This window comes from Mizuhopecten yessoensis, unplaced genomic scaffold, assembly GCF_002113885.1.
Source record: "Mizuhopecten yessoensis strain PY_sf001 unplaced genomic scaffold, ASM211388v2 scaffold11181, whole genome shotgun sequence".
Taxonomy (NCBI): Eukaryota; Metazoa; Mollusca; class Bivalvia; order Pectinida; family Pectinidae; genus Mizuhopecten; species Mizuhopecten yessoensis.
Genome location: NW_018408920.1, coordinates 647,072 through 665,856, shown reverse-complemented (window position 1 = coordinate 665,856; position 18,785 = coordinate 647,072). Strand labels below are relative to the sequence as shown.

General features: G+C 36.0%; 1 protein-coding gene across 1 annotated transcript; it reads right to left on the bottom strand.

The window, feature by feature from the left end:
• Positions 1-16,222: 16,222 nt before the first annotated feature.
• Positions 16,223-17,697, bottom strand: LOC110440434 (leucine-rich repeat and fibronectin type III domain-containing protein 1-like). The gene has a single exon (XM_021483511.1). The coding sequence runs from the start codon at positions 17,555-17,557 to the stop codon at positions 16,223-16,225; it is 1,335 nt and encodes a 444-aa protein (XP_021339186.1). The 5' UTR covers positions 17,558-17,697.
• Between the last annotated feature and the right edge of the window lie 1,088 nt (positions 17,698-18,785).

The following is an 18,785-nucleotide window of genomic DNA, read 5'->3' as shown; positions in this document are numbered from 1 at the left end:
CAATTTAGCACAGTATTCATAGCGCGAAAAGACCTAACATTAGAATACCGCCATTCTATGTACGTTACATGTTTACATTCCCTGTGATTTCACATGATATCTTCCACCAGAAGTGTCACCAACAGTCATTGATTGTGATACAGAGATATATATTTTTATACAATATTTACATAAATATTCTAATGATGTCAAAACCTATTGTTGTTTGTGGTAGTAAATTAGGAAATGATATTTCACCTCACTTCTATGAGCTTGAATCTGAGACGAGAACCTACTTTCCTGTGAATAATTAAAAAGTTGGGAGCGTGTTTTCAGTGATGCTTTTCAAACGAATATTTGAATCATGTAAGAAAAACATAGCTCATTTGTCTCTTAAAATATCATCTTTCGTTCGTGGTGCATCCATCCGTCCGTCCTTCTATAACTCTAGTCATCGCTAGTTCTCAAAACGGACTAATGGATCTTTCTCCAATTTCATATGGAAGGTAACTTAGGTCTATACGTGTGCATTTTGAGACTGATCAAGAAAAAAAAACCACGCGTATCAGTTATCTTGGATTTGAAGGTTCAAGTTCGTTGTCGCGGAATTTGGAAATATATAGAGAAAACATTGATGGTATTTTTGTTAACCATAACATTGATGGTATTTTTGTTTACTATTGTCTTTGTTAAAATTCCTTACAAAAATGTCAAAATGCATTAAGAGTAGAAATAGAGAGGGGAACGTTGTGACCCTTAAATGAGCACGGGAGTGTAGGTTTACGTTCTAGGTTTTATTGGGCTCATGATGTTTTTTTCCTGTTTGGTATAGTGTTACTTAGGCCCATCTTTCGTAACGATTTTGTATCTCGATTTGTTTGTGTTGGTATTTTTGTATTTTGCCTTATTTGCTCAAATTTTTTAATAACCATTTTCAGAAAGGTTATGTACTTCAAATGTGGTAAATCCATATTGGTGATGTTTAAAACATCAACTACCATTTTGCCCTCAAACTGTTCGTGAAAGCAGCTATTGTTTTCCGAACAATGGAGTTAACATATTTTAATTTCAACTTAAATATAACTTTGCCATTTAACTGAGCCGAAATCCATTAAGAAATTAAATTACAAGTCACAATTACGAAAATGTTATGTATGTTTTGATTTGTCACAGAGTATCGTTCGGTAGACTTGTAGATCAAATACGAGCGATGGTGGATTTATTACGAATTGACATTTTCAATTTCCACTTCAGTACGTGTCACGTGACCAGTAAAGGCCAAGAGAGATTTTTCTTCTTTCTCTTTTTTCATGTTATATGCTTTAAGCCAAGCATGTACAGTAATATTATCAGAGTAAAGGACAAATACCAAGTTTCACTTTTTCAAAGATATGTCCTCGCTTAGTTTGTTGGTAGAACGGCAGTTACAGAGGAACACATCATAAGGGTATTTTACTGTTATTATGATATCGGCAGTTTAATACTCAACAGAAATATGAAAAGTTATATATATGTATTTATATGTATATGTATAATGACATGCACACTTACTCGTTGATTTACCGTTCCTCATTTTATTTTGCAGTGATGATATGGCTTATTTATATATTTGTCTTTCTTAACGTCTAAGAGTAGTTCAGAATAACAGTAGCTGTTTTACGTTTGTTTGATGTTTTAATACATTTACGACCTAATGGATAAACTTACTCCTCTCACCTGTGATACTGACAATCAGATCGATATTATAGATTGATTGACTTAAACATAAAGAGATGTCTTTCCTTCACTTATGTTGATAAAATTACATTTTTATTTTTCAACAATATTCATTTATTTCAGTTACTATTACTTTTAGCACTTCATTAAATTCATGTTTTAATTTTTCAGATTCTTTAGTCAATTTGAAAGCTTCTTTCACTGTAATAATCAGTTTATTTAAAGTTTCTATATAATTATTCTTGTTGCTCATATTGTTTTAGGTTTGGGTAATGTTTGTATTTGATAACTATAACAATGCACGTGAAAGATTATTTTACAGTAATAAGAAAACATGCAGACTACTTTTTAGGTCACCTGAGCTTTCAAACTTAAAGTCAAGTTCTATTGGGCTGATTTAACTGAAACTAGGTAGGAATGATCAACTCGTGGTCCTGATAAAGTATTGTTATTTTTCGGGTCAATAAGAAATCCAATATGGCCACCACGGCATCCATTTTGAAAAACTATTTCAAAATTAAAGTCAAGTTTAACAGGGGTGATTTAACTGAAACTTAGTAGGAATGATAAACTATGTTCCCGACAAAGTGTTGTTATTTTTCGGGTCGATCAAAAATCAAATATGGCTGCCACGGCCGCCATTTTAAAAAACTATTTCAAACTTGAAGTAAAGTTCTACTGGGCCAATTTAACTGAAACTTGTTAGGAATGATTAACTTATGTTCCTGACAAAGTGTTATTATTTTTTGGGTTAATCAGAAATCCAATATGGCCGCCACGGCCGCCATTTTGAAAACTATATCAAACTTAAAAGTCAAGTTCAACTGGGCCGATTTAACGGTAAATTGAATTGGTAGGAATGATCGACTCATGGTCCTGAAAAAGTGTTGTTATTAGTCCCCTACCGGGAAACCGGGGGGACTATAGTTTTCCCCTCCGTCTGTCCGTCCGTCCGTCCGTCCGTCCGTCCGTCCGTCCGTCTGTCTGTCTGTCTGTCCGTCTGTCCGTCTGTCCGTCTGTCTGAAGAGGTTTGTCAGCACTCTAGAGCCTTCATTCTTTCATGGATTTTAATCAAACTTTACACACATGTAAAGAATTAAAATATCTTCAACAAGTTCGAGTTTCAAGGTCATCGGATCAAGGTCAAGGTCATTATTACTATAAATAGAAAAACTTTGTCAGCACTCTAGCGTCTTCATTCTTTCTTGGTTTTTAATCAAACTTCACACAGTCATAAAGAATTAAAATATCTTCGACAAGTTTGAGTTGGACAGGTTCGAGTTTTAAGGTCAAATGGTCAAGGTCACAGTTACTATAAATAGAAAATTTTATTTAACATTCTTCCTTGCCTGTTTATCAAACTTCACACACTTGTAAAGATACCTTTACAATCAACAAATAAGATTTCTTAGTATTTTTATTCCCTTACCGGTGAAACTGGGTGGGGGTGGCAGGGAGGGAGAAGAAAACAAGAATACCTAAAGTTTTCCTCGCTGTCTGTCCGAAGAAGTTTGTCAGCACTCTTGCGCCTTCATTCTTTCCTAGTTTTTAATCAAACTTCACATTATTGTAAAGAATTTAAATATCTTGGACAATTTCAAGGTAATCGGGGCAAGACAAGGTCACTATTACTATTTTAGAAAATCTTTGTCAGCACTCTAGTGCCTCATTCTTTCATGGATTTTAGTCAAACTTCACATTATTGTAAAAAATTTCAACATATTGGACAAGTTCAAGTTTCAAGGTCCTCGGATCTAGGTTGAGGTCACTGTTGCATCTTAATAGATTGCGGGGGCCGGTAGGGGACATGTATTGCTTCAGCAATACTCAGTATGCTTGTTTTTTTCTGGTCAATCAGAAATCCAATTTGGCCACCACGGCCGCCATTTTGAAATTACTATTTCAAACTTACAGTAAAGTTCAACAGGGCTGATTTAACTGAAACTTGGTAGGAATGATCAACTTGTGTACCTTACAACTTGTTGTTATTTTTCGGGTCAATCAGAAAACCAATTTGGCCGCCACGGCAGCCATTTTGAAAAACTATTTCAAACTTAAAGTCAAGTTCTACTTGGCCGATTTAACTGAAACTTGGTAGGAATGATCGACTCATGATCCTGACAAAGTGTTGTTATTTTGGGTGACCGTGAGTAATCATAGATTGATCAAAAATAATTCATTAACGTCTGATCAGTTCATTAAAAGTGAAAGCCTTAAATTTGCATACAGTATGCCTTGGTTAACTCCGCCCACGCCTACTGTTTTAGATATTTAGAGAATTTGCATATCTCCCCTGACGTGTATTGTTGTCGACGTCATAGAAACTTGTCACGTCTTAAAGCATAAAATATTAATTATTCAATTATAAAGAACCCTGTTTGTAAAGTTGTTTTCGTGACGAAATTAAATTGAATTGCAGTGATCAATAAAGTATTGAATGTTTGATTGATCGAGTTCTATTGAATGAGATTTTAAGTGCCATACTAATTTTGTCTATTTACCTTGTTTTATCTTTAACCTTGACACTAACCCGAAGTCAATCATATTATCATCATGGACATTAGGTGGCGGATACTTTTACGCATTTTACTTTTATATTCAGAATAAATATGTTTTATCTGATGTTTTTGTTTGACAATGATTTGTATATATAGAATGCTATCAGAGACATTACAGCAAACACTGATAAAGAACTGAAACGAAATAATCCAAAAACTCGTTTTTGTTCTTTAGACAATTTCAACAAAGTCTTCAGAAATTCATTATTTGATAATAATTCTGAATAGATTTTCAAAATGAGGTTGTTACAAAACTTGCAAAGTTTGATAATTTAGCGCTGAAAATACCGGTTTTTAAGAATAAACAAGTTAAAATGGCCGCTTTGATGTACGAGGGTTATTTCTTTCATGACACATTAAGTTAACTACAAACACGGCACAGTTTTATTTTGATATTTTAATCAAGTGTTTGAAACATGTATTTAAAAACACTAGGTCGAAGTAAATTACAAACACGGCACAGTTTTATGATTTAATTTGACATATTAATCGATTATAAAACAAACATGTATTTCAAAATACCAGGTCGAAGTAAATTACAAACACGGCACAATTCGAGTATGTTATAAACAAGTATTTCAAAACACCAGGTCGAAGTAAATTACAAACACAGCACAGTTTTATAGCTTAATTTGACATATTAATCGAGTATGTACATAACAAACATGTATTTCAAAACACCAGGCCGATGTAATTTACAAACACGGCACAGTTTTATAGTATGTACATAACAAACATGTATTTCAAAACACCAGGTCGATGTAATTTACAAACACGGCACAGTTTTATACTATGTACATAACAAACATGTATTTCAAAACACCAGGCCGATGTAAATTACTAACACGGCACAATTCCATAGTTTTATTTTGAAATATAAATCGTGTAAGGAAAAAACCCCAACATAAGGCCGATGTAAATTACCAACACGGCACAATTCCATAGTTCTATTTTGACATATTAATGGAGTGTTTAAAACATGTATTTGAACGGCACAGTTCGAGTATGTAACAAACTAGGTAGCAGTGTACAGTAGAAATGGCTTGACCCTAAATAAAAAGGGCATGTCTCACATAAACATGGATAGTGAATTTAACCTGCACAACACACCTACATATATATACATATTTATAAACTTCATTTTGATTTCATTTTGTTTAGAAGACTGATTTTTTTTTGCAAAATCTGTTTTCCCCAGATTTGGGACTTGTGAAAACCATGGTTACATGTACCACATCAAAAAACACCAAAATATGCAAAAAATCATGATTTTTAACCCAAAATTTGACCCCCGCAAGTAGATTTTATTTGTTAAAACCTGTCTGAAATTAAATATCGCCTACTCGGTAACAAACATACTCACGTTTTTAGCATAGGTCATTCCGGTAGATTTTTCACAATATTTACACATGTGCTGAGTACATAAATAAACTACATGAAAAGCTAGCTTTGGTTGTGTAGACACAGATTTGTAAATGCCCAAAACTGTAGTCTCAAACCAAATTCGATTTATTTTTTTGAAAAATTATGAAGCCCACATAGTCCACTGCATCATTTATATGCCAATTTTAGTGCTGATGTTTTTTTTTAGGTCACCTGAGCTTTAGCTCAACGTACCTATTGCTATCCGTCTTCGTCCGCCGTCGTCCGTCGTCGTCCGTTAACATTTTACATTTTCAACTTAAGCTGAAATACTGTCGAAGGGATTTCATTTGAATTTCCTGGGAATGTTACTGACATCTCCCTGACCAAGTGGTGTTCCTTTTCGGGTCCATCAGAAATCCAATATGGCCGCCAATGCCGCCATTTTGAAAAAAAACTATTTCAAACTTAACGTCAAATACTGTTGAAGGGATTCCATTTATATTTCCTTGGAATGTTACTGACATCTCCCTGACCAAGTGTTGTTATTTTTCGGGTCCATCAGAAATCCAATATGACCGCCAATGCCAGCATTTTGAAAGTACTATTTCAAACTTAAAGTCAAGTTCTAAGGGGCCGATTTAACTTCAACCTTCTAGGAATGAACGATCCATGGTCATGACAAAGTGTTGTTAATATTTCGGGTCCATCAGAAATCGAAAATGCACAAATTAGGAAATAAGACAACTCGTCCAGTTATGCAACATAATATCATTAATGATTTTGTGGGACGAGTTGTCTTACATATTTGGTTAAGTTATTTTCTCAAATAATTTCAGCGTGCATTCGAGAGGTCTCTTTGTTATTAATGATGGTACATGTTTATATGCATCATGTTTATACCACTACCTACCAGGTACTTGAATTCTGCCTGATTAAATTTTCACTTCATTCCGCTTGTTTCTTTTGAGTGTTATTTGGTAAAATGCCTCGACCGACATCCGGGCGTTAGTGTACAACGCAGTTTCAGAATGTTGAAAAGAAATCTTTTTTTTTTACACACATTTTATTTTTTACAAACACTTTCGTATGTTTAAAATGAGTATTCATAAGCTGTTACGAATTACGCAGTCACCATATAACATACTGGTCACATTTCCGATCCCGTAAAACTTGGTTTAGACTGTTGTACTGCAATAAAATCGTAAAAGAAAATGATAACGTTATCATTATAGTGTTCTGTTACTACACATACATCAATATACGCTTCTCTTTATTGTGAATGAATAACTTGTGAAAATATAAGATAGATATGAACAACGAAGGCAGAAGTCGTTCAGTGTCTATTCCGACACCAGAGACGTATCCTCTCTGCCGACACCAATACTTTCAGAAAGTACACCCCAGAAAAAGGCCGAATGAAGTTATGATAAGAGCTATAAGCAATGGCATGGTGTCAGAACATGGGTTGGTTTGTCTGATGTTACTCATATAGCTATAGTACAACCACGTGTAACCTGTTACCCGTCAAAATAGGTTACCCTGCGAAGAAAGCATCAATTACAACGCCCGACATGAAAACGGCCTTAATTATTTTACGCAAGTGAACTCGGTCCAATTTAAAATCAGACTAAGTATATTATGGTTACATTTCAATGTGCTTGTTATTTTCTAGTATATTTTATATTATTTCAATGTATATCTAAATAGTTAAGTTCTTTTGGACATGTGCACACACATGCCCATCCCCCATTTTTTTTTTAAAAAAGTCAATGTATCATATGTATGGGTATACATGTAAAGTATATATATATATATATTTCTACCTTCAGAAAACGTGTATCGTTTGAATATGTACATGTACCGGTTTATATACACAACTATATATAACTTGGCATAAAGAGACAGTGCCTCAGGGGCCTGGCGCACACATGGTGACTTGGTCTTTGCATTGATATTAATTTGGTCTGGTTGAGATCCCCACCCCATAATCATATACACTTGCTGGGCATGACGAGACTTATACATCCATGGTGCACATCAATGGATTGATACGAAACTAGTACAACTGCATCATGCAGGATAATTGATATGTTGAACAAATAGAACCTGTTCGACGAGTAAAATATAGATCAGTTTCAACATCACTCGCTTGATTCCGTAGCTTGCCGGGATTGACCGAGTTCCGATTGAGTATCCGATTGAGTATCATGTCAGTTAGTTCGCTTTAGTTCTTGTACTAATTATTGATGGAAAACAGACTATAAGGATTGACTTTCTATTTTGTTTAGATTATGTGGGGATACCAACAATTGATTTCGTGTAAATTTTACATATTCACCGATTATTTAATATACAAGGGCTCAATTGTAGTTATCCCCATAACCTAAACAAAATAGAAATTTAATCCTTTACTATGATTAATGCTGTACCTTTTTCGGGAGTGAGGCTCTCCATAGCCCGTTTCTAAATTTCCTTGCCCATCTTATCCACATTCTCTGCTTTCTCTTTTGTGGTCTTCTTTAGGTTATCCTCCTTCTCTAACAGCTCTTAAGCTTCATCCATCAGGATTTCCCTCCCCCCAAAATCTTCATCTACACCTGACCTGAAATAACAAGTCACAGCTCTTTTTGTTTCAATAGTATAATTAATATGCACATCAACATTGGCTTGACATTTGTCTTTTATTTATATAAGCTTTCAAGTTAACAACATCGCTTAAAAACCCCACTGTTTCCCTGTTGGATTTCCTCCTTTGGTTAAGCAGCAGATAAGTCCTTTCCCTTGCCCTCCGTGTGTCCACGTCAAGGGGACTGGAGTTGGCAACCTCCCAGGTATTTATTTAAATGGGTTCCTAGGAAGGTCAATAACATTGGCATTTGTGAAACGTATCTGGTTTTTTCTCAGACTGGAATCCATGTCCTGAAACAGAATCAAAAAATGAAATATTAGGTCAAAATGACAATGGCGAATTCAAGTGATGGGGTGGGGGTAGTCGGTAGGAGGGGCGGTTATTAGGGGGCAGATTCATTTTCTGCATATTCAAATTTTTCGCTTTGGGGGTATTTTTTGCCACATATTTTTTGGGCACAACATGGGACTAAGGGGAACCTACATGTTAAGTTTGAGAAACATCCATCAAGTACTTCTCAAGAAATAGCGATAACAATATTCATCTGTCAAAATCCAAGATGGCTGCCTCTCAGCCATTTTGTTTTCCCGATCAGACTCAAAATTGAATGGGCACATCTAGGGACTAAGGGGAATCAGACTATATGTTAAGATTGGGATATATCCTGCAAGTACTTCTCAAGAAATAGCGATAACAATGATTGTTTATGGACAGACACCGGACGGATGACAGACAGGCAATTTGAATAGCCCACCATCATCAGATGGTGGGCTAGTTAAGTCCAGTTTCCCAGAATCCCCATTTTCCAGAGTCACTGGAACGTACTGTTTTATGGTATTTAAGAAATGATGGTGTGTTGAAATTAACACTATGTCATCATAACGGTATACCAAGTTTGGTTAAAGTTGGACAAGTATTTGTGATCAATGGATCTATAAATTCAACTTTAAAGTCAACTCAAAAGTAACACCATATAAGTCTTGCTTCTACATCCAACAATGATATAACTCACTGGCAACTTCACGAACATATCTCATTAAGGTAGCGTATACTGCTCCCTCTAGAATCCTGCTTTTGGAACTTGTGTCTGAAAACTTCGGCTTCAAATAATGCGTCAACGCCCTTACTGTAAGCTTTCTGTTGGCTGGTCTCAGAAGGAAGTCGAATGCAGGGATTACTAATCTACAAAGACATATGTACAGTTGAATACATGTACATTAGAAGTAGCGTTTAAAAAAATATATAACCATAACTTGTACATGATTTGTGTTTAAACAGATTCGAAGGGATACAAACTTGCAGCTATATGTATAGAATTAAAACAAGAGGGCAGGGTTAGACACTAACTTGTTTTGCTTGGTAGTTCTCGGGACTAATTGAATAGATTATTTACTAGTCCTTCGTCAATGTAACTAGTCCAAGATATCCTGATAAGGACACATCACGATCTACAGCACGAAACATTAAAAGTAATCAACTATACGGACCTGAAATAATTACTGTCATTAGGATATGGTGAAGTTTTAGGAAAATTTTGACAATTATCATGCAATATATCTTATTTTAAGCTTTGTTCTAAATTTCAAAAAGATAACGTCTTATTACATAATAATATATTTCACAAGTCCAAAGGACCCGTTAGGTTAGGTGATTTACTTGTCCTTGTTGAAATCTACTCTTCCAGGACTCGTCCAAGATGCTGCCTGTCGGCCATTCTGATCAGTCCTAAAATCAAACATGTACAATAATTCATCAAGTATTTCTTTAGACACGGTGGTTAATACACACAGATGGAACACTGAGAATGAGCTATTTGAACAGCTCACAATCTAATGATGGTGGTCTAAAAAAGAAACAAAAGAAAATCAGTTTTACGATTTTGCTAAAAATTACCTGATATATTCCACTCATCCTCAAACTTTGGATACAGCGAGAACTTGATTTCTCATCAGAGAATTATCATGTGGAATGAAGGTAGGTAAAGTACCATTCTGCAAGATGTTTAGACTTGAAACCTAAATAGAGACAAATAAAGGAGAAATATTCAATTTCTGCATGGATCATGGCATATGATATATTTAAACTTTGTTAGGTGTATCATATACGCCTGACCGAGAGTTTCATTTTCATGCCAATGATTCGACCCATGTATATATTTTTTTAACATACTTGGTGCCACTTTATTCCAGCATACTCCAGGCCCAATATCATGACCCTGTGACTCTCAGTTATTCAGAAGTTGTTAACAAAAATTTAACACATTTGACCCCTGTGACCTTGAAAGTATAGGTCCAGGTCAAGCATTCCTGTAGGCTACTTGTCCAATATCATGACCCTGGGCCTCTTGGTATGAATGAAATTTAATCTCTTGCTCTTTGGACAGTTAGGCGGGCTAATAAATATAAGGTCTTGCCAAATATCTTGGTAATGGCCATGGTGACATAGTCTTCACAGAGCAAACTCCTAAGATCATGATCAAAGTATTTTTCTTTGATGGCCATCAATACTAAACGGCAAAATTCTTTTCGTGGTCCACCAAAGTCAGACACACCCTAGACAATATAAGCAAAATACAAACATTTGCTGATTTAAAAATAATTCCATCATTTGATTTCACATTATCAGTGATAATATTAGACGTGACGACTGGTCGCTAGACTCGCTACATCTGGAGGCTAACAGTATTAATTTAATTTAATTACAATACAAAATTAGGACAATGAATTAGTGACTGACTATAGTGACTTGCAAACTCAGCATCGCTGCCAGGGGGATGGAGTTATTTGGTTCTGTTGGTTATTTACAAACCTTTTAGCAAGTTTTTTCACACAAAAAGGCTCAAAAACAGCCAGGACATAGAATTTACATCAAGAGACAGGGTATTTTGAAAAGTAGGATAGGGCATGGTGCCCTGCTACGCCTGCTTAGCTGGAACACATGAGGTGGTGACATGGGTTTCATGCATGGCCATTTTGAGATCACAAGTCTTGATATTTAATATGATGCTTCAAAGAAGATACAACAGTCACTATAAAACATCCGACTGACCATGTTTTTGGGTGATACTATTCAAGGACCCTAAAAACAATAGCTTCTCCGTATTTTGTGACATTTATTTTTTACTCGGTCAGTTGGCCGGGTTAGTAGCAACAAACAATATTTTTGTATTTGGCCTACTCTATTGTAAATTTTACTCTCTCCCCAAGGGGAAATGTCAGATTCGGGGTCAAAGAAAAATCACAATTTTTGTTAAGAGCCTTAAGACCCTTTATTCCTGAACAGTATTTAATTCTACCATACCTTGGTCTTAATTGAGAAGATTTTTGAAATTTCAGTCAATTTGACCCTTTTAGGCCCCGCCTCTCACGCCCCTCGGGGTGGGGAGTGACGATAGTTTACAATTTGTGTTGACCTTTGGTCATGGAATGTTTAAATGCAAAATTTTAAGAACTGACAGAAGCAGAAAATGTCAATTGTTTTCGGACAGATGGACGACGATGGACAACAAGAGTACTGCGTGGCGGAACAATAACGCCCGTCGAATGTCATATAGTGTTATATACACTATCTTGCATTGAAATAAGATTTGTACAGTGGGTATATTTAGGTGGCATGCTATATATAACCCTCACCTTTCACTACAAAGTCAATGTTTAATTTTCTAACAGTTTGAGGAATACAAGTATTCAGAGGTTAGTCCCCAACTCATTAAACACAACTTGATATCACGATTATAAAGCCTACCAAGTTTCAAAGAAATCGGTCGAAAAATGTTGTAGGAGATCTCGGGACATATATCAAACACTGAAATAAACAAAGGGGAATAAGTTTTGCAAAAATAGTCGAATGAAAATGCCGTTCAGCGTAACACAACTATATATAATGATATATCCTATCAAGTTTCAAAGAGATCAGTCGAAAATTGTAGGAGATCTCCGGACAAAAAAAACAAATACTGAAATAAAACAAAGAGGAATAACTTTTGCAAAAAAAAGTTGATCCAAAATGCCATTCAGGGACACATAGCTGGATATTATGATTATCTTCATCTTCTTCATCTTTTCTACTTCCTCCGTCGATACCGACGATTAAGTCGGTCTTGTGCTGTTGTGCGTTTATTATTATGTAGTGATTTTTTTTTTGATTTTTGTTATTTGCAAAATGAAAAAAAAAAGTTAAAAGCAGTGAGTGAGTGTTTGTTATGTTGTAAGTTTTGTATATGTTGGATTATGTGCATGTCCTGAATTCTGCTGGTGTTTCTGATAGGATTATTGTTTTGGGTAGGAGGTTCCACTGTATGATGGTGTATGGAAAGAATGAGTGTCTGTATGTGTCTTTGGATGTGTGGATAATTATGTCTGTAACTAAGGTAGTGTCCTTGACGTGTTCTGGTGTCTGACGGGATGAGATTGTTGGTGTGTATTGCAACTTGTTGGTGTATAATTTTGTAGAGAAGAATAATGCGTGTTCTTGTTCTGCGTGTGTGTAGTGTTGGCCATTGCAAGTTGTGTATCATATCTGTGACTGAGCTTGTGGTATGGTATTTTTTTAGGACATATCTTGCTGCTCTTCATTGTACTTGTTCTCATTGATTTATGTTATTTGTATAATGTGGGCCCCAAACTGAAGAGCAGTATTTGAGATTTGGTCTTACAATGGTCTTGCATGCATGTTTTGTATGTGTGGTGAATTTTAATTTTAGGTTGCGTGCGTTTCAGAAAGCATAGTGATTTATTTGCATTTGATTTGATGTTTTTAATGTGTTTGTCCCATTTTTTAGTTGTTTTGAAGTGTAATGCCTAGGTATTTGTTTGAAGTTACATATACTAGTGTGTGGTCATGGAGTGTGTATTGGTGTTTAATGTTTGTGCGTTTTGGTGATATAGTGAGTATGGTGCATTTGTCTGGGTGGAACCAGTCCTCTTCCCATTTACTAGCTGCATCTAAATCTGTTTGTAGTTTTGTCGTTTCGTCTTTGTTGTTAATTGTTTTGTATAGTATACTGTCGTCTGCAAAAAGTCTTAGTGTACTGTGTGATATGTATTCTGGGAAGTCGTTGATGTATATGAGGAAGAGGACTGGTCCCAAAAAGGTTCCCTGAGGCACTCCAGATGTTACTGGTATTTTGTCGGAGTGTTTGCCCTCAAGTACTACTGTTGGGGTGCGTTGCGATAGGAAGTCTGTTATCCATGTTAGTATGGTTCCGGTGATGCCGTACTAATTTAGTTTGTACTGTAGGTGTTTTTGTGGGACTTTGTCGAAGGCTTTGGCAAAGTCCATTATGATCATGTCTGTTTGTTTGTTGTTGTTGTGGTTCTGTGTGAGGTCTTGTATGAATGTAATGAGTTGTGTTTCGCAAGATCTTGATGTATGAAAGCCATGTCGTAGGTCATGCAGTATTTTGTTGTCTTCTAAGTGTTTCATGGTTGCGCTTGTGATGATGTGTTCTAGGAGTTTGCATGCGATGCATGTGAGTGATATTGATCTGTAGTTTGTTGGGTTGTATTTGTCTCTTTCTTTGTATAGGGTTTACGTTGGCGTGTTTCCAGTCACTGGATAATGTTCCTGTGTTGAATGATGTTTAGAATATTTTTGTTGGTATTGGTGCTGTGATATCTTTGCGTTCTTTCAGTATTCTGCCGTGTATATGGTCTGGGCCTGTTGCATTGTGTGGGTTAATGCTATATAGTAGTTTGTCGACTTGGCATGTTATGTGTATATCTGGCATGAGTGGATGAGCTGATATTCCTTTGTCAGGTATTGTTGTGTTTTGTTCTAGTGTGAAGGCTTCTTGGAATTGTTCATTTAGTATGTTTGCCTTTGTTTCTGTGAGGTGGCCGTTTTTACGTAATGCTATGATGTCTGTGTTTTCTTTTTTTGTGGTTTTGATAGACGAGAAGTAGGTAGGTAATTATCTTCTCAATGTATTGTAGGTATGCATTGCGGGTTTGTTTTTGCAATCAGCTTTTACTGTTTTGTATGTGTGGATAAGTTTGTGGTTTTCCTTGATTTTTGGTGGAGGCGTTTAGACTTGTTTGAGAGGCGGCGAAGTGAGTTGTTCATCCAGGGTAGTCTGTGTTTGTATGCTAGTGATTTTATTGGAATGTTTTTTTCTGTAGATGTTTAGAGTGTTGTTTTGAAACTTACCCAGAGGTTTTCTGTGTTTTGATGTTCTAGGTCCTGAAAGTTGTTATTTATATTAGTGAGGTCTTTTCTGATGTTGTCCCTGTTTGCTTTGTTATATAGGTTAATGTTCCGAGGTGGTTTGCGTGTTTTTTGTAGACTAATGTCTGCTTCTGTATATATGATGTCGTGATCTGCCTTGCCTATCGGTGGGACTATTTCTTGTTTATTGATGAGGGATGTACGATTTGTGAATGTTAGGTAAAGGATGTGTTCTCCTCTTGTGGGTTTGTCTATGGTTTGGGTGAGGGAGTTGTCGTCGATGATGTCTAGAAGGCGTTGGTGCAGGGTTTTGTCTGGTTTGCCTGGTGTTGTGGTGTTGTTTGACCAATCTATGTGTGGGAGGTTGAAGTCTCCGCTAATAAATGTTATTGTGTTGTTCTGTGTTCCTATTCTGTTCAGTGATATTTCGAGTTCTGTGAATGAATGTCCTTTATCTGATGGTGGTCTGTAGTATGCACCTACTATGAAGTTGTGTGAGTTTGACATTTTGATGTTGGCCCAAATGGATTCGTTATCTGTTTCTAATTCTGGAAGCTGTTGTGAGATGTATTTGTTTGCCATGTGACGGCTTTGTTGCATGTTCCGCATGGGTATTTGAGTGCTCTGGGCCCTGGGTTAAGTTCAGTGTCTGATGATATTGCGAGTATGAAGATAAAGATGTAAGAGTTGCTTGGTTTTGTGTATTTGTGTTTGAGACGTGTGGATATTGCGGGGAATAGTGTGAGTGGTGTGTCGTGTTTTTCATGTTGGGCGAGTCTGTTTTCGTCGAAACCGAATGTGTTGTTGTGTATTTGTGTCCTATGATTGTGGAAAATGTTCGACTTGTTTGTGACCCAGAAGAGAAGAAGTGATAGCGATATTAGTGTAGCTGTTATTGTTTGTGTTGGAATTGTAGTGTTCTTACCTCGTGTTGTCTGTTATATCCTTAAAAGCAACGTCCGAAGATAGTGATGAATGGAAACCTGGTAATGCATACCAGGTTTTAAAGAGATCGGTCGCAAAATGTAGGTCAGTTGTCTCAATCGGCCACTATCAGTTACCTTCATCATTGATATAGCTATACTTACAAAAGACTATGCACAGCTTTGGTAGCACTTTCTTTCAGAAATGGCGGTAGTAACATGGCAGAAAGGGGCTCCGGTGAAAAGTTCCGTTTACTTAGGATTCGCGGAGACGCTTGTCAGAATCGTATCCAACGTAAAATGAAGTTGTACAATTATATAATGAAATTGTGCAATCATATAACGGTATGTTTATTCATGATGTTTGTTAATAATATGATTACGGAATGGTATACTGATAAAATATCGAATAATATAACGATTACACTAAATCATATAATGACGAAAGCATATAATATGATGTTGAAACTAAATGATATAACCATTAAGTTCAATCATATATTGATGAAATCGAATAATATAACTACACAACAAAATCATATAATGACAACAGCGTATAATATAATGGTGAAACCAAATCAAATAACGATAACATCAAATCATATGATGATAAAATCAAACAATATATATGATGAAAACTTACAATACAATGGAAACCAAATCATATAATGAAAAATTAAAATCATATATTGCTGATATCAAATAATATATTGATGAAATCATATAACATAAATTAAATGGTAAAATCATATAATATAATGATAAAATCAAATCACATAATGATGAAAACAAATAAAATAATGATAAAATCGAATAATATATTGATGAAATCATATAATATAATGAAAAAATCAATTCACATAGTATTTTTATGCCATATGTGACAGCTATGGTGTTTCATAATCTCCCGTCACTGTCCCAATCTTATTGTTGACAGCGTTGTTTTCCTTACCTTTCTTACCACTAAGCGTTGTCATTATTCCTGTTGTCGACCTGTTAGTCGTCAACGTTTCTGCTGTCTTCATTTGCCCTTGTGCCGTCGGTGTTGAAGTGTATGGAGTAACGAAAACTATCAGTTGGTGACTGTTCTGGCCATCTGTATTGCTGACACCGAGTGTCCACGTACCGTCATCGGCCTTTGAGACGTTGAAAATGTCCAAGGATCCTGTTCTAGAAACATAGTAGTTTGAAGTGTTTTCGTAAGTGAATTCTACATTCTTTCCATCATATCTTGTCCAGGTCACATCCGGATATGGATCTCCCCCCAATTCACACCACATCCGAAGGGATGACGTTTCCATCACAACGTACGTTTCAGTTGTACAATTGACTATTTGGGGTGCAACACACTTAAACTCTAAATCAGGAACGCGCAAAATCGGAGCATATTTCAGACGTTCTGGGCCGTAGCAAACTAATGCGTCACTGGCATATTCAGGGTCCAGAGCCTTTTTCGTTGAATGCTTTAACCATCGTAATTCGCAATTACATTGGAGAGGATTTTCAGACATTTTGACTGTAGTGAGATGTGAAAACGTGTCGTTGTACCGTTTGGGCAGTCCCTTTAGAAGGTTTCTCGATAAATCCAAGTGTTGTAAGTTCGGGAATACAGCCCCAAAATCAAATTCAATTTTCCATATTTTGTTTCCATGGACATCCAAAAGTCTGAGATGGTTCAAATTTGTGAACATAACAGAAGGAAGGCGTTCCAAGTCCATTTCGGCAATATAGAGTTCTTGCAGATTCGAAATACTATCAAAAGTCTTCTCGCTCAGCTCACAATGCGGATTCCCGCTGATCTGTAGGGAAACCAGATTTGTTAGCCCTAAAAATGTCTTGTCAGTTATTCGGGGAATGTTGTTATATGACAGATCTAGATAGTTCAACGAACCACGTGATAAGAATGTGTCATCTGCGATTGTGTTAATTTCGCAATGAGCCATTTGTAACGAAACTAGTCCAGGCATGGATTGAAAGTCACTCCGATGTATGGTAGGGATACTGTTGTGTGTCATGTAGTTTCCATTAATTGAGAGCAATTTGATGGAATCGGTCAGTGGTGACGGAAACGCCGTGAATCCTGCACTACAACGAACCGCAAAGGTGCTTTGGCACACACAACTCGTTGGACAAGACAAAGGCGTATGACTATTCCCAGGTAATACAAAAAGCACTAATATCAAAAACGTAATTTCCATGGTAGTATACCTGTTTTGTTCCATATCTATTCGCTATAAATCCTTCTGATTTCTCGAATCTGTATATTTTCTGTGGTGTTGATAATGATAAAAAGAAACAGCACGCAATATACGCGAAGCAAAATTCCAAAATATATTTAAGCCCTCACAAGGTGGCTGTCTTATCGTCTACCGAACCCCCTGCTGCACAGGGCCTACGATCATTTATTGGCGCATACAAATTACTCAGTCGCGTGCGTCCGAGGTATGCAGACCTCCTCGACCCATTAAATCAGGCTACAGCAGGAATAAAATGATAACGTCGCTATTTCTGTATGTCAGCCATTGTGTACAGGGTGACATGTCATACATTTGGTGCAACATGGGAGGTATGTTGAATATGATAAATACGTACACTCCTTTTTATCCGTACCCCGAATCTTAACAAATGTTCATAAAATGTACCAAAAAATGATACATGTAATGGATCCTATTAAAATCAAATTAATAAGGATACACTATTTCATGATACTTCCTTATTTATGATGCCAGATTCTGGTCTCTGGCCTGCAGATTTTGTGTTGTACAAAAAGTAATGTATATAAAATAATTCTGGCTATGATGTCGTCATTTGAACGAGGGTCAGGAGTTTTGAAGGAAATTTGATCAAAAAATTCAAAAGTTTGAATAAATACTTTTTATATATACAAATATATGAAATTGAAATGAGAAAAAAACCTATAAAAATTCTTTGAAATGGTTAGATATAATAAAAAAAAAACCGACATAAGAGTTTTAAATACTTCCCTGGTACTTTCACCTTGTTAGAGATTCACCGGGGAAGACTATATTTCAGTTCAGCAATTGATAAGGTTATGACACCACCAGAAGCACATACTTTCTTTGTATATATACTATCGAAACAAATTATGGAATATTTACATATATATCTGCATGAACGTTGGATCAATGTCAATGTACAGGTCAGAAAAATGTATATATTGCGATAATACTTATTGTTAAGTATTATTAATTTAGGGCCTTACTAATTTCAGTACAACCTAAAACAATACAAAAATAAAAATATATACTGTCGCGGTTAATTTTATGTTTTATTATTTAAATGCATTGTGTCCCTGCAATTTAAATGACGGAACAATTTTGGCACAATCTCGGATTTGGAACCCTTAGCAAAAAATGACATTCCTGCTAAATCATGGTGCATATATTTGCAATGGAAGTAAACCGAAAGCGGAATGACGTCAACACTGAA

Bases quoted from the DNA above. Each gene is read 5' to 3' on its own strand.
- LOC110440434 (XM_021483511.1), bottom strand. From the start codon at position 17,557: ATGGAACAAAACAGGTATACTACCATGGAAATTACGTTTTTGATATTA.